At 43.6% G+C, this 15,222-nt stretch overlaps 1 protein-coding gene across 2 annotated transcripts in view; it reads right to left on the reverse strand.

The window, feature by feature from the left end:
* atrn (attractin) overlaps window positions 1-15,222 on the reverse strand; it is a 225,786-nt gene that overhangs the window by 64,253 nt on the left and 146,311 nt on the right. For both annotated transcript variants that reach the window (XM_078175381.1, XM_078175380.1), the window contains exon 26: window positions 11,786-11,864. In XM_078175381.1, the coding sequence (XP_078031507.1) occupies window positions 11,786-11,864 (79 nt within the window). The remainder of the gene's footprint in view (window positions 1-11,785; window positions 11,865-15,222) is intronic.

Genomic DNA, 15,222 nt, shown 5'->3' on the forward strand with positions numbered 1-15,222 from the left:
TTTCTTTAGTTAGCTGATTGGTTCTTGCCATAATATGAATTTTAACAGTTGTCCAATAGGGCTGTCGGCTGTGTATTAACCTGACTTCTGCACAGCACAACTGATGGTCCCAACCCCATTGATAAAGCAAGAAATTCCACTAATTAACCCTGATAAGGCACACCTGTGAAGTGGAAACCATTTCAGGTGACTACCTCTTGAAGCTCATGGAGAGAATGCCAAGAGTGTGCAAAGCAGTAATCAGAGCAAAGGGTGGCTATTTTGAAGAAACTAGAATATAAAACATGTTTTCAGTTATTTCACCTTTTTTTGTTAAGTACATAACTCCACATGTGTTCATTCATAGTTTTGATGCCTTCAGTGAGAATCTACAATGTAAATAGTCATGAAAATAAAGAAAACGCATTAAATGAGAAGGTGTGTCCAAACTTTTGGCCTGTACTGTATGTGGACGTGGAAAGTCCAAGTAAAAAGTGAAGTGGTGAGCGGCTGCAGTGTTTCATCCAAAGATCAACATTTTTCATCTCTTGGCAAAAACAAAAAAACCTTAAACATGCAGAGCTGAGCGCAGAATAAACTCTGGCTGCTTTGTCACGCTGCTGGCATTTGTAGCGTAGCTCAAATACACAACGCTCACATTGCAAATAATTTAAAAAATATGTTGACCTCAGGGAAACACACTCAGGTGGACACGCCCCTTTCTGCATCGAATCAACGCCGTGCTCATTTGGACTAAAAGGCAGCTGCCTTTCATGGCACAAAATGGCTCCTGTTTTTCGGGTCTGTCTTTTGCCATCTGGCAGCTCGAGCTCCTTCAAAGGGACCGTCAGGCCTCAGAGGAAGCTTTGATTCAGAATCGCACAGTACTCGCACGCATGCACGCACGCACACACACACACACACACACAAGCCCGTCTATGCAAACAGATGCACAGCAAACACACACATGATGAAAAACATGCACCTGAACACTTTGAAACCACAACAGGTGGGCTCAAAAACCTCCGCCAGTCACAGCAGGTGTTCCCCGCAACCACGGCAAGAGGAACCTCACACACACACAGTCCTCGGCTTTTTTCTACTCTGTGCAGAAACACACACCTGAAAACCTGTCAGCACCAGAGCATAAAGTTACTGTGCTGGAAAGAAGCATTGAGCTACACAGGAGCAAACACAGGGACTCAAACTCGGCTCGGCCACGTGCTCGAAAGCATTTACAGTATGTTCATTTATGAGCTGGACACTGTGCACAAACACACACAGCTGGTGATAAACTGACATCTTGACGCCTTGAACAAACCACCCCTCCCTTCAGATGGTCCATGTGAACTAAAACAAATGGACTATTTTTGATTGTGATCCCTTAAAATTAATTTAGACATGAAGTGTTCTAGGATTTATTAACGTGTGGTATAATCACATTGCTTTAAAGGTAAGAGCTGTGTATGTGCGCAGGTAGCTCAATGTTGCAGTCAGGCAGTTCCTGTGTGTATGAAACAGACTCCTGTCGGTGCCTCTGCACAGTTTCACTGTGTTTTACAGTCGACATTAGCAGTTACCTGAGAAGAAAAGCCTTTTGTTTGTTCTGCATTCAGCTGAAACCTCTACACCCTCTGTATTGTGCACTAAGTGCTTCATTTTGCACAGATTTCTCACTCTCTAAACAGCCTCATTAAGACTAAAAGTTCTCTGTAGGAGATTTTTGTCCTTGTGCAGAAACACACTCTTAAATTTCTCTTAATTTTCTGTGAAGAGAAAAAACAAGAGAATCAACTCGTTCTGAACAATGACTGTAAAAAGAGGGTCTGTCAGGCTGGAGACACTGTCACGGTAATGTGACCGTAAATGTTTAAGACCCATCAAATCTGAATTTAAGACAATTAAACACCTTTTAAGTAATATTATTTCTTTTTTTAAGAAATATTTTCTTATATTAACTGAATTTAAATTGAGACATTTTATGACTTTTAAAGGACCTGTAGACACCCTGCTATATTATCTGTTTTCATCTGTGTATGTGACTGAGAGCAACAAGGTCAGATTCCTTGTATGTGGACAAACTTAGTTGGACGTTAAAGTAGATTTTGCCTCTAATTATTTCATGGAAACTGCTGAGCAGCTAAAAAAAGTCAGAAAAAGTTGATTCCAGCTGTTTCTAGTTCCTTTCATAAAAAGCGAACAGTGACATTTACATTTTGAGGCTCAAGCTAACACTGTTATCCAGAGCACCGCACACTGAGTGTGACAACACAATGAGCTTACACTGCGCACAGTCTGACGACACGCAGCCGGGAGCAGGAAGTCCAAGCATCAGGGCTGCAGCCACGAGTTCCTCTAACCCTGCACTGAAAATCCACCGGCCACCATTTGCCACCGCAGTGGCCTAAGTGAGGTGAGTGTGGGCATAATTAGCTGCAAATGTGTGTCACTGTACGGCTGATGCAAGCGAAGAGTAACACGCAGGGATCCGGGATGAATGTGGGAACGAAGCCTGGAGGGGACAGCGCTGAAAAGAACACAACGGTCCCAGTGTCAGGGAAGCAGCGAGAGCCAGCCTCGCCGAAAACATGATTAGCTTTCTGTTTGCCCAAAATTATGTGTCACGATGCGTGTGTGTGTGTGTGTGTGTGTGTGTGTGTGTGTGTGTGTGGTACATGTGTATGCATGAAGCAGGTCTGCTCTGTGTAAGCGTTTCTGCATGAGTAGGACGAGGTAATTAAAGTTAAACCCAAACTAGAAATGAGACTCTGCAAAGTTTCATGAACAAAACTCATTTCCTTTCTTCATTTGTGATATTGTTACGTTGGTGTTTAGTTTCATCAACATATAACTCAGAGTATATGACATCACTCTCAGCTGCAAACACTGGATGTGTGTGACATGATGAGAGTCTGAAATCAGAGGACAAGATCTGGATTCTGAGCAGTAAAACAAAACTTTACCTGCAGCAGAATATAAGAATATTATTCCCAAACATAATTCTTCACACATAAAACATGTTTCCTTTATGGTCTCTGTGTCTCTGGAGGCTGCTTCAAAATCTGCTGTTCCTCTGTGATCCAGTGACGTCAGTGGTGCTCAGACAAACTATGAGCTGTTTGAGCTTGTGTTTCTAGTCTCTACCTCTGAGTACTGGGGGGCTCTAGGTACATTATTTGACCCACCTGAAGAAATGCAGCAGAGAGCGGCTGTGGCTACAGCTGAGCCGTACAGGAGAGCATCGCCAACGGGGGGACCATCCAGAACCTGAGCTGCAGAGAGCAAACAGCCACCGGTGGGACCTTTGCTCAAATTACCCTCTGATGCTAGCTACACTCTACTGTCAGCTGAGAGTCCAGTTTGAATGAGGTGCTTCAATGTATCTTCATTCACTGGTTGTTGGGCTAACTGTGGCCAAATGTTGGGCTAACTGTGGCTGAATGTTGGGCTAACTGTGGCCGAATGTTGGGCTAACTGTGGCCGAATGTTGGGTTAACTGTGGCTGAATGTTGGGCTAACTGTGGCCGAATGTTGGGCTAACTGTGGCCGAATGTTGGGCTAACTGTGGCCGAATGTTGGGTTAACTGTGGCCGAATGTTGGGCTAACTGTGGCCGAATGTTGGGCTAACTGTGGCCGAATGTTGGGTTAACTGTGGCCGAATGTTGGGCTAACTGTGGCCGAATGTTGGGCTAACTGTGGCCGAATGTTGGGCTAACTGTGGCTGAATGTTGGGTTAACTGTGGCCGAATGTTGGGCTAACTGTGGCCGAATGTTGGGCTAACTGTGCCCAAATGTTGGGCTAACTGTGGCCAAATGTTGGGCTAACTGTGGCCGAATGTTGGGCTAACTGTGGCCAAATGTTGGGCTAACTGTGGCCGAATGTTGGGCTAACTGTGGCCAAATGTTGGGCTAACTGTGGCCAAATGTTGGGCTAACTGTGGCCAAATGTTGGGCTAACTGTGGCCAAATGTTGGGCTAACTGTGGCCGAATGTTGGGCTAACTGTGGCCAAATGTTGGGCTAACTGTGGCCGAATGTTGGGCTAACTGTGGCCAAATGTTGGGCTAACTGTGGCCAAATGTTGGGCTAACTGTGGCCGAATGTTGGGTTAACTGTGGCCGAATGTTGGGCTAACTGTGGCCAAATGTTGGGCTAACTGTGGCCGAATGTTGGGTTAACTGTGGCCAAATGTTGGGCTAACTGTGGCCGAATGTTGGGTTAACTGTGGCCGAATGTTGGGCTAACTGTGGCCAATTGTTTTGGCCCCCCGTTTTTTTGGGGAGTTTTTCCTGATCAGCTGTGAGGGTCATAAGGACAGAGGGATGTCGTATGCTGTAAAGCCCTGTGAGGCAAATTGTGATTTGTGATATTGGGCTTTATAAATAAAATTGATTGATTGAATTGAATTGTTGGGCTAACTGGGGCTGAATATTGGGTTAACTGTGGCCGGTTAAATTGATGCCACGTTTTCCAGATTTCTAGCTGAACAGTGAAATAAGTTATTTCAGAAATCTTTACTTTTTGTCAACAAATCTGCATTTGTGACGCTCACCTTCACATTTTTTATAAACTCCCTCATCATCACTTTAGCTTTTGAAAAGAACTGTAAATGGTAAACTGATTATTTGGGTCCTGATTTTTGGGACAGAACTTTTTCCCTCCATCACCTGAAGCTCAACAGAAATGTATGCTGACTTCCAGAAAGAGGTCAAATTAAAAACTAACGGCAGCAGCGCCACGACTACCAGAAGCAAGGACAATGATGTCACAGAGAACATCATTATTAGGACTCCCCTCAGAGACGGCTGCGCTCTGCTCGTGTGTCTGCAGCATTAAAGTGCAGCCACCTCTAAGAAGGAGATTCATCTTTACAGAGAGGGAGGGTCATTACGGCTGCCACCTGCTGCTTGAACTGCAGGAACTTAAACGTACCTGCACTCCATGAATTGGCTGCTTTGTACATTTTCACTTTGACTAAAATAACCAACACGCCTTCTCAGTGTGAATCTGATCGTCATGTTTCAGATCATTTGAGGCATTAAAATTCAAACCTACAGGATTCAAAGGAATTTTTCAAGAAAGGACTACAAAGCCTAAAAAGCAATATTTCCACACTTCATTTTAATGCTGTACATGCTGGAGGAAGGACTCGCTGAACCCATCATTATTCCACAGTAAAGAAAAAAGCCTTCTGGGTTGTTTCCATTTCTTTAAACCACTCACAATTGTTTTAGGTGGTGTTAAACTCATGATACAGCAACAGTGCCCTTGAAAACAAAGTGTCTGGATTTAGTGGAAAGGGAGACAAGCTGTGTCTGAAACAGACAGCCAATGACGGCCTTACAGGTACAGTCTACATCCTGTGAGCCAACTACTGCAGCATTCACAGACTGAATGACTGACAATGATTGACAAACATTACTGTATCTATAAACTGTCCTGTCTAACACTTAGGACTCTTTACAGGAAGTACCCAGCATGTTGAAACACTGTATGAGTCACCATCGTGACTGTCTTACAGCATTTCGGAGACGTGATGCAACAACTCGCTTCAGTCTCAAATCCATGCATGAGGGTTTTAAAACAATGAACTTGCATCATCTCATTCACAGCTGAGGCGCCTGAGTGCTGCAAACACTTGATACGTGACACCTGAGGTTTGGCCGAGTTCAAGAGTCTTGTTAAATTGAGAATCTACATGTACGTGAGGCAGGTTGACGCCACCCACAGCACACATCCTCCTCACCACCCGTCTCACCTGGAGGAGAAAGGATGCTTTCACCACCGTAACCCATGACGAAGACGTTTTAAAAATAACCATCTCATCCTCACTGTGACCTCGTCACATGTCCACGTTTGGTCATGGACTTTCCACGTCCACATATGACGTCCAAGGTACCCTGGGTGTGTTGGTTGTTGACATTCTGGGACGCCGTGTCAACTTCAGCCTGTTACATGCATTGTCTGTTTTCAAAATACACTTCTTTTTTCACAGGAAATGTACAGTTTGCATACAGTCTCTTTCAAAATAAAAGCACTATGTTGCTACAACACTGCCAGCTGATGTTGTTTTTCCTTCAACACACACACGTGGTTGGGTTTAGGAAAAAAGAACAGGGTTTGGCTTTACAATCTTACAGGAAGTGAACACTGGCCTCCTGGGTGAAAGTCCGTGGTTGTTGGACCATCCACCACCCCTCCTGCCCTACTCAGACTTCAAACCCCTTAGTTTTCGTTGGTCTTGTGTCGTTTTTACCCCTCACGCTGCCGGGAGCCATTATACAATAACGGTAACCGGCCACATATCATGCCGATGTGAAAGAATGGCTTTTTTCGCCGGCGTCTGACACTGGACGTCACTGACAAAGCGCCAGTATTCAACGACTTCAGAGTGAGACCAGGTTGGTGGTGGTCGCACAGATCAGTGCCATCTCCAGCACTGCCTCCGTTAAAAGGTACAATATAACGACCTCATTCAACGTCGCCATGTTTGTTGCTGTCAGAAACGTTTGACTCCGCCCTCTAGTGCCATCTAGTGGATGTATCCATGTAAACATAAAGGACGCGTGTGGGCAGTGATGGTTACAGCGTTTAAAATTAATATTTTGGCATGTAAAGGAGGATAAATGAGCCTTCAGTAGAGCCCAAGCTGGTTCTATGAAAGCTGTTTTAACAAACCCTCCTGTTGAGGAGATTAATCTCGGCCCCACAGTTTCCTGTAACCTCCCCGCTCCTCTTTACAAAGGTCCACCGCTAATTCTGTTTAAAGGCCTGCCTGTGGAGGGTCCAGCTGGACGGCAGCGGCTGGGTGCTGGAAAGAGGGCGAAGTGGGAGCAGGTGAGGGGGGATGTTAAGAGGCATCCCGAGGTGAGGGTGATGACAGCACTCTTGGGCGAGGTCACAGCCGAAAGGCACTTCAGCCGAAGCGCTGAGCGTGAAAAGCACAAACCAAAAGTTCACATCCAGCACAACAATAGCTCGTCTGCCCTCAGATGCTGGCAGAGAAACACACTCCCACATGCACACAACCTTTCAGCCACTCGTTCAAAAGGTGGTTCAAACCCTTCAGGAAACGCACTATGAAAATTCATTTTGTCATTTTTATTTTTCAGGGAGCAAAAATTCAATATGCAAAAAACTGCACTCACACTGACTGCTTATAGTTTCCACATCGCTTTAGTTAGCTGACCTGCTGCTACATGCTAACCCTGCTATAAATAGCTCAAACAGCCAGATATCATTCAGGAAGTCGGTCTGACCGTCCGGCTCGTCGTGCCGCATCGTCAGCCCACTGAGAGCTCGTCCTATTTACTTTTACTTGGACAATGACTTAAAGAAACAAAGTCATAAAGTGAGCAGATCTATTGTGGCTGCTGTCATCTTAGGAGGAATAAACCAATCACACGGGAGCTTTGTCAGGATGCCTGCTTTCTGTCCGTCAGCACTGGAAATTTTGAAAAAGTGGGTTAACGTCACCGACGCTTAAAACCTGCAGTGCATCACATAATACTCCCCCAGCCTGTTTCCTGATCCACAGGTTCGACACGGACAGCTTCATGTGTGATTTTTCCTCCTACGAATCAATAAATGAATTAATATTTTTACTCTAATTTTGGTTTTGCAGAATTGTTACACAACCTGAAAACTGTCTGTCATTTTCATCTGTCGTGCACCCTGCAGAGCTTCCCACAGTTCGGCAGATTGCTTTGGCATCCTGTGTTCAGTCCTTTCAAAAAATTATTGACTTTTTCCAGCTGACTCAGTGCAGCTTGAAAGACACCATGTGCTGTGCCATAGGAGCAATTAATTATGGTCACTGCACTTCAGTAATGTACTTTCAGTGACTGACAGCCTCAAATAAAATGCTGTTTAAAAAAATTTTTGGAAATACTGGAGCGTTAGAAACGCTGTGATGTTCATGAATCAACACATCTGCAGGTTTGGAATTAAAATGCAACTCATTTATGCATCTGGACAGTTACTGTTATGATTATTACATCATTATCTCACTTGATTCAAATGTGACGCCTGCAAATGCTCTGTATGTCAGTATGTTTTGGCTGTTCTAAGTATAGGAGGAACGTATTTTAAACTAGAACCACCACCCCGTGGTTGTATGACTCCGCCCACCAGTCCACCCTGTGGTTGTATGACTCCGCCCACCAGTCCACCCTGTGGTTGTATGACCCCGCCCACCAGTCCACCCTGTAGTTGTATGACTCCGCCCACCAGTCCACCCTGTGGTTGTATGACTCCGCCCACCAGTCCACCCTGTGGTTGTATGACTCCGCCCACCAGTCCACCCTGTGGTTGTATGACCCCGCCCACCAGTCCACCCTGTAGTTGTATGACTCCGCCCACCAGTCCACCCTGTGGTTGTATGACTCCGCCCACCAGTCCATCCTGTGGTTGTATGACTCCGCCCACCAGTCCACCCTGTGGTTGTATGACTCCGCCCACCAGTCCAGTGTCTCTGACAGTCTCCATCCATGTCAGTGAAAACATGGATGCTTCACACACAGAAGATCTATACAATCAGCACAGTTTCAAGATTAGAGTCACCAATTCAGTATCTGACCAAATGTCTCCCCTTCTGTTCCTGAGATATGACGTTAAAACATGATGATGTCACAGTCAAGCTGACCTTTGACCTTTTGACCTTCAGTATTTTATCCTGTTAGACATTTGTGTCAAGTTTGGTCAGAATTAGTGAATGAATTCTTCAGTTATGGACAGAAACATGTTCTATGAGGTCACAGTGACCTTTGACCACAAAATTCTAAACATTTCATCCAAGCAGACGTTTGTGCCAAATGATAAGAAATTCCTTCAAGGTGTTCTTGAGATACCACATTCGTGGGAATGAGATGGACACGAGGTCACAGTGACCTTTGACCATTGGCCACCACATTCTAATCAGATCATCATTGAGTCCAAGTGAAAGTTTGTGCCAAATTATTATTTTATCTTGATAGACATTTGTGTGAAGTCTTGTCAAACTTGGTATATGAATTCTTGCGTTATTGCCATAAAACAAGGTTGGTGAGGTCACACTGACCTTTGCCCAACAAAATCTAATTGATTCATGTTGAGTCTAAGTGGACGTTTGTGCCAAAATTGAGGAAATTCCCTCAAGGCGTCCTTGAGATATCGCTTTCACAAGAATGAGATGGACACAAGGTCACAGTGACCTTTGACCACTAAAATCTCCTCAGTTCATCATTTAATCCAAGTGGACCTTTGTGCCAAATTTAAAAAAAAGACAACTGTTTGGGTTTTTATTGCCTTTATTAGAGTGGAGCTAAAGTGACAAGAAAGCAGGAGAGCGAACGGGGATAACATGCAGCCACAGAATCGAAACCCAGCTGCTGCAAAGGACTCAGCCAACATGGGGCCAACACTCTACTTGCTGAAATAGAGGCCGTCCTGTTTGTGCCAAATTTGAGGAAATTCCCTCAAGTTGTTTTTGAGATATCGCATCCACAAGAATGTGACTGACAGAAGGTCACAGTGACCTTTGACCACCAAAATCTAATCAGTTCATTGTTGAATGGTGTGGACGCACAGACAAACAGACTAATGGATGGACAACCCAAACACATGTTGCCACCAGCCACGGCTATCACTACACCCATTAAAGGCTTTAAACTATGTATTCAGTCTCAGTTCCTCTGAATGATTTGAGGAACCAAATGTCAAAATCTTGTAATGTAATAACTCAAATCTCCTCAGAAACAAACAGAGAGACGCCACAGCGAGCTCTGTGCTGGTCAACATTCATGCTGCTGTTTGTTGAGTGATCTGCAGTTTATGTAATTTAAAGATTTCTTTGAGTAGTCTTAGAAAAAAAAACCTCACAGCAATCACACCAGCCAGAGATAAAAGCTTCTATGAGGTTCTTCGCCTGTCAGAAAAATGGCTGTACTTCAAATGAGGATAGAAAAGCACAAAAGTAAAGGCTTGATGTTTTGTTCCCATGATTCTGAGCTGATGCACCGGGTCTTCGCTCCAGGAATTAAAACAGTGACTCATCTCTGCTCAGTTTGAGGGAAGAAACTGTGCAACACAATCGGCAGGATAAATGTTGGCACTGTGCGTTTCTGAAAACCACGGATACGTTATGTTTGTGCGGGATTATGTAACAGATATGTTGAAACTTTAAACAATGCTGAGGTTAATGTATGGTCATGTTTAGGAACATGGTTTTGGATTAAGTAATCAGTTTTGATGGCACAATTGCGACTGGAAATGATGACGTGTGGTGCAAAAAATCAACTGGTTTTATTGTTTGTTGGTGTCGATCACTGGTCTGCAGCTCAGCAGCTGTTTCACCTGTCCTCATGCCGTCCACCATCCCCTCCAAAGTCTATATACTTAGGCTGCTTTCACACCTGCCCTGTTTGCTTTGGTCTAGTCGAACTCAGGTGTGTTTGCCCCCTCAGTGCGGTTCGTTTGTGCAGGTGTGAACACACCAAAACAACCGGACTGAGACCTTCTTGAAGAGGTGGTCTCAGTCCGGCTCCAAAGGAACTCTGGTGCGGTTGGTTTGTGGTGAGAAGGTGTTCCGACCTGGATGTGAAGCAACTGCAGTCACATGACACATTGTTTGGGTTAAACATGAGCATGTTACAGTTCTGGAGGATTATTAATGTGCACCTCCTCCTGTACTGCCTTAATATGCACATTCAGCACATCCAATGCATCAAAACATTGTTTTCTAGTTGGAGCCGCGCCTCGTTTTCAAACTGTATGCTTTGACTAAAATGAACAATGACAGCAATATAGTCCACGATGAGCAGCGCTAAAATCAACCTGCGTAGTTGTCCCTCCATTGTGACATTAGAAAGTGTCACATTTATCTTGCAAGTGTACTCTTCTTCAACGTTTGCTTTTACTTCCTGGATTTTTCCCACATGGAAATTCTGACCAATCAAGAGCAGCTTTCTCACACAAGGCATTTGATCTGGTCCTCTTGTAAATGCTGCCGTGAGAACACGAACCAACTCTAGGCAATTATACAACTTTGTGACAACATGAGTCCCTGATTCAGACCAGAGGAGACCACTCTAGGGCTGACAGCAGCCTACAACTATTCCTTAACTAAACACACAGAACTAAACAGATGAGGGTCAGATGAGTCACTGGAGCGCTTGCAGTGCATTTGTTTTTCCTGAGCAGTTCTCTATCCACAGGAGAGACGGGGTTCATGGAAGTTTCAAGGGTAGAAGTTGGGTTCAAAGCAAAAAAAAAAAAAAAAATCAAAAATAAATCACAGTTCAGCTACTGTCTTTGATTCTCTGCTTCCTTGTTATAATTTAATGACTGTTTAACAGCTGACACAGTTTAAAGGAGGAAAACAAACACGGACTGAAGAAAACAGTCGACTTGGACGGACCGAGATAAGACACAATATCTCCTGATCCTCTCAGTTAAAAATGTTTTATTATCGTAAACCTGGAGATCTAAGAACACACATTGCTAATTCAACTCTGGAAAGGAAAACCCATCAAAGTATTTCAGCTCATTCGATTGTCTGTTTATCTTGCGTTGTAGCTGTGGTGCAGAGATGCATGTTGCAGTGTTGTGTGATCCATTTACAGAGGCTTCCTCTGAGGGTCTTTATACTTCAGGTGTGAAACCTCAGTCTCGTCTTTTTTAAACAACACTGACTAAAGACGTAAAACCTGAGCAGCAGCTTTATGGCACCAGAACGTTTCCAAACACCAGCTGAGTTTCGGTGGTCGTTCATTTAGCCACCACAGCAGCCAGACATTATATGTGTTGTCAGCGTGAGCCTTGGACTTACCTCTCGTCGCCGTGACGCCCAGCAGCTTTGTTTGATCTTCCAAACCACGGCGGCCACAAGGAGCAGGGACAGGAAGCAGCTGCGGACAGACAGGAAGTGAAGGGGACCATTAAAAAAGGAAGGAAAAGATGGATTAATGTGAAGGAGAAATCTAAAAGTGTTTGAGGTCCGCTTTGTATCAAAGAAGTGCACGACTGTCATACACAGACTGATCAGTGATTTTCTCTGCATATTCACGTCTGTTTTGGTCTGACAGTGTTTGACAGATCAGCTGATTACATCTGTCTGTGTCATTAATGAATGAGCCAAAGGTTTAAAACTTGTGGACCTTCAGTTTTGTTTTCTGCCTCCTGCTCTGCCACGATAAGTACGACCTTTACTCGTTTCAACACATCACTGCAGGCTGTCTTTCCAACAACATGTTCTCAGGATCTGCAGGTATCAGACAATTAAATTTAAAGTGCTGCCCTCTGGAAATTGAGGATTCAAATCATCAGTTGGAGGCCGCTAACTCAACTCAGATTCTCAGAAGTCGAGCAGTCGTTTTTTTCTTCTTTTTGTTGTTTTATGTTTGTTTTTTTCAGTGTGCAGTTCAGCCGACTTCTGGGGACGCTTTGCTGCCGAATTTCTAATTTCTACACAGTACCTTGAAGAATGTTGATATTCAGAACCATGTTCAATACCAGAGGGGAAAAAAGTGACACCGAAAGCATTCATGTTATTTATTATTTTAATTAAAAGACTAATATAACAAGGAAATAAGACGACAACAACAGCTTTTTTTCCTCGGACCAGAGCAGAGAGCAGCAGACTGTAGGAAATATAGACAACAATTTAGCACTAACTTAAATGCTTCAGTCGTTGTCATGGTAATCAATGTCCAAATCAGTGTTAGACAATTTGACCATCTGTGACAGGTGTACATCTTCGTTAGCAAGATGTCAAAAAAGTCAACTAGAACAGTTTCAAGACTGACAAAGATGACCCCCAACTGGAATATCAAAAAACTACAATCAGTTTGGTAAATCAGAAATCTGACAGTAACATCTTGGTCATCTTGCAAAGTATTTTGTCCCAGTTACATCACATGTCAATAACAATCATTTAGCGTCCCTGTTATATGGCGGCTGATCTCGCCCCCTGCTCGGAGGGTAAGGAGCTCCTGGACCTCTTTGTTTTCAGCTGCTGTTCCTCTTCTTTGAGTTAGCTGCTAACTGCTAACAGCTGCTTTCTGAATCTCCCACAGAGGTTGGTCACACACACAACACGTCATCAAAAGTCACACCTGTGCCGCCCATGATCCCGCCCTAGCAGCTGTCCTGTTTTGGTGCTGTTACTACCTCTGATGCCGGATAAAAGACACAACAACTCTGTCCCCCCATTCCAGGATTGCACCTTTTATGCAGAACGAGGGGAAATAACAGCAAGACTTTGCCGGCCTGAAAAGGCGTGTTAAAAGGCCTAAAGTAGCTAATTATCATGTTTGTTTGTTTTTAGATACAATGACTGAAAACTGATGTTTCAAAAAAGCATGTTCTTGTCTCTCATGTTCTTTGGTTAATCAAGAATTTTTCTCAACAAAGCTTTGATGCACCAAAACTAGTATTCAGAAGAGGCCTAAAATAATTGGTGTATTCTGTTTTGTGAGGTCACAGTGACCTTACACCATCAAAATTTCATCAGTTCGTCCTTGAGTACAATTGGACGTTTGTGCCAAATTTGAGGAAATACCATCGAGGTAAAGGTCAAAGTTCTTTATTGTCAAATGAGCAACGACTACAAGAGCAGTCGTTGTCTTTGAAAATCCTGGGTCCTCCAACAATGCAATTTAAAGATGTATAAAACATAATAATGATAATAATAAAATCTCACCAGTAGCAACAAAAAGATAAACTAAATATGAGGATATTAAATTGTTTAAGTCATTATAAAGGATAAAATCTAATAAAATATGATGTAATCTGTCAGAGCATGAATACACAGAATGAACCAGGAAGGCTTGACACTATACAATACTATATATAATAGTAATAATAATATCAAATATTAAATGTTTATAATCTAAAAGACCCTCAAGGTGTCGATGGGGACGGGACAGTCACATGGGGACAACCAGAAAACATAAAGCCTCTGACCAACAGGCATAAAAACCCGGCCTGCTCTGCTCTGAGATCAAATATAGCACCCAACCTAAAAATATCTTCACAGTTAGAGTATATAAAATGAGCGAGGACGATGTGATTGGTTCACAGGGCGCAGGTGTGAAATGCTGGCAGACGGAGGAGGCAGCTGTCGGGAGAGTCCGAGAGGCCAACGACGCTTTGTACTCTCCATTTAATTACCGAGAGGTTCAGGAGGGTGGCAACACAGACGCACAACCTGTATCAACACCTGTATGTGCAAACACACACACACACACACACACACACACACACACACACACACACACACTGACTTCATTTCATTTTACCTGCATGAAGGTTATTTTATTCCCTAATATTTATTTTTATTCCCTAATACTTATATCTGGATGCTTCTCCTCTGAGTTTCGACATGAAGAAGCATCTTTGTCATCTTTATATTTTTGTTTTGTCTTCTTCTTGTGGCTCGATGAGATTTTTTAGCACCGTGGAATTTTTTACTTAATGTTTTTATTGTTTTTTTTTTTGTTGTTCAGCATTTGTGCAAATAAAATATACAAAGAATCAAAACCCTGAGTGTTCTCCACTCGCACACAAGATCACCTTGAGGTGATGAAGGCAGGGGTGACATGTCTTGAGAGGTGGCTTTGTTGGCAGTGTCACTGTGTGTGTGTGTGTGTGTGTGTGTGTGTGTGTGTGTGTTCCTGCACTTCCTGTGGCTCCTTTCACACTTGCACTTAAGAAGCTGTGAAGACGACAGGTAAGGAAACCACAAAAATAAAGACAAAGACAGAGAATATGTGTGTGTCTGTGTGTGTGTGTCTGTGTGCGTGTGTGTGTGCGTGTGTGTGCAGAGATGCATTAGAGGAAACATCTCCTGCGATCTGAACTTCATTCCCTGACTGTCATGCCTTTCGCTGATTTCCTGTCAGCCTTCCTGCGGCTCTGCGGCCCAGACCTCCTACATTTCAGCTCACGTTAGCGTCATGGCAACCAGCTGCTGATGAGCCGGGTATCAGCAGCGTCATGGCAAAACGTCGAAACATCAGTGAACCAAACATCATCTCAGATTTTCCTGCAGCGAAACATCCACTGTGACAATCGCCGTTTGCACATTTGTTTTATGTCATTGAGGCTCAAACACAGAGTCTGCCCCCAAAACTAGAAAACTGAACTCTGAATTAAAATGCCAAAAATAAGATAGAATAAATAAATGTTTATGTTGAGTTGCAAATAAATGAAGTTTATTTGGGGTTTTACAGACTAATGAGCTCCACTTTACATCAATTAAAACAA

Source organism: Epinephelus lanceolatus, chromosome 15, assembly GCF_041903045.1.
Source record: "Epinephelus lanceolatus isolate andai-2023 chromosome 15, ASM4190304v1, whole genome shotgun sequence".
Classification (NCBI taxonomy): Eukaryota; Metazoa; Chordata; class Actinopteri; order Perciformes; family Serranidae; genus Epinephelus; species Epinephelus lanceolatus.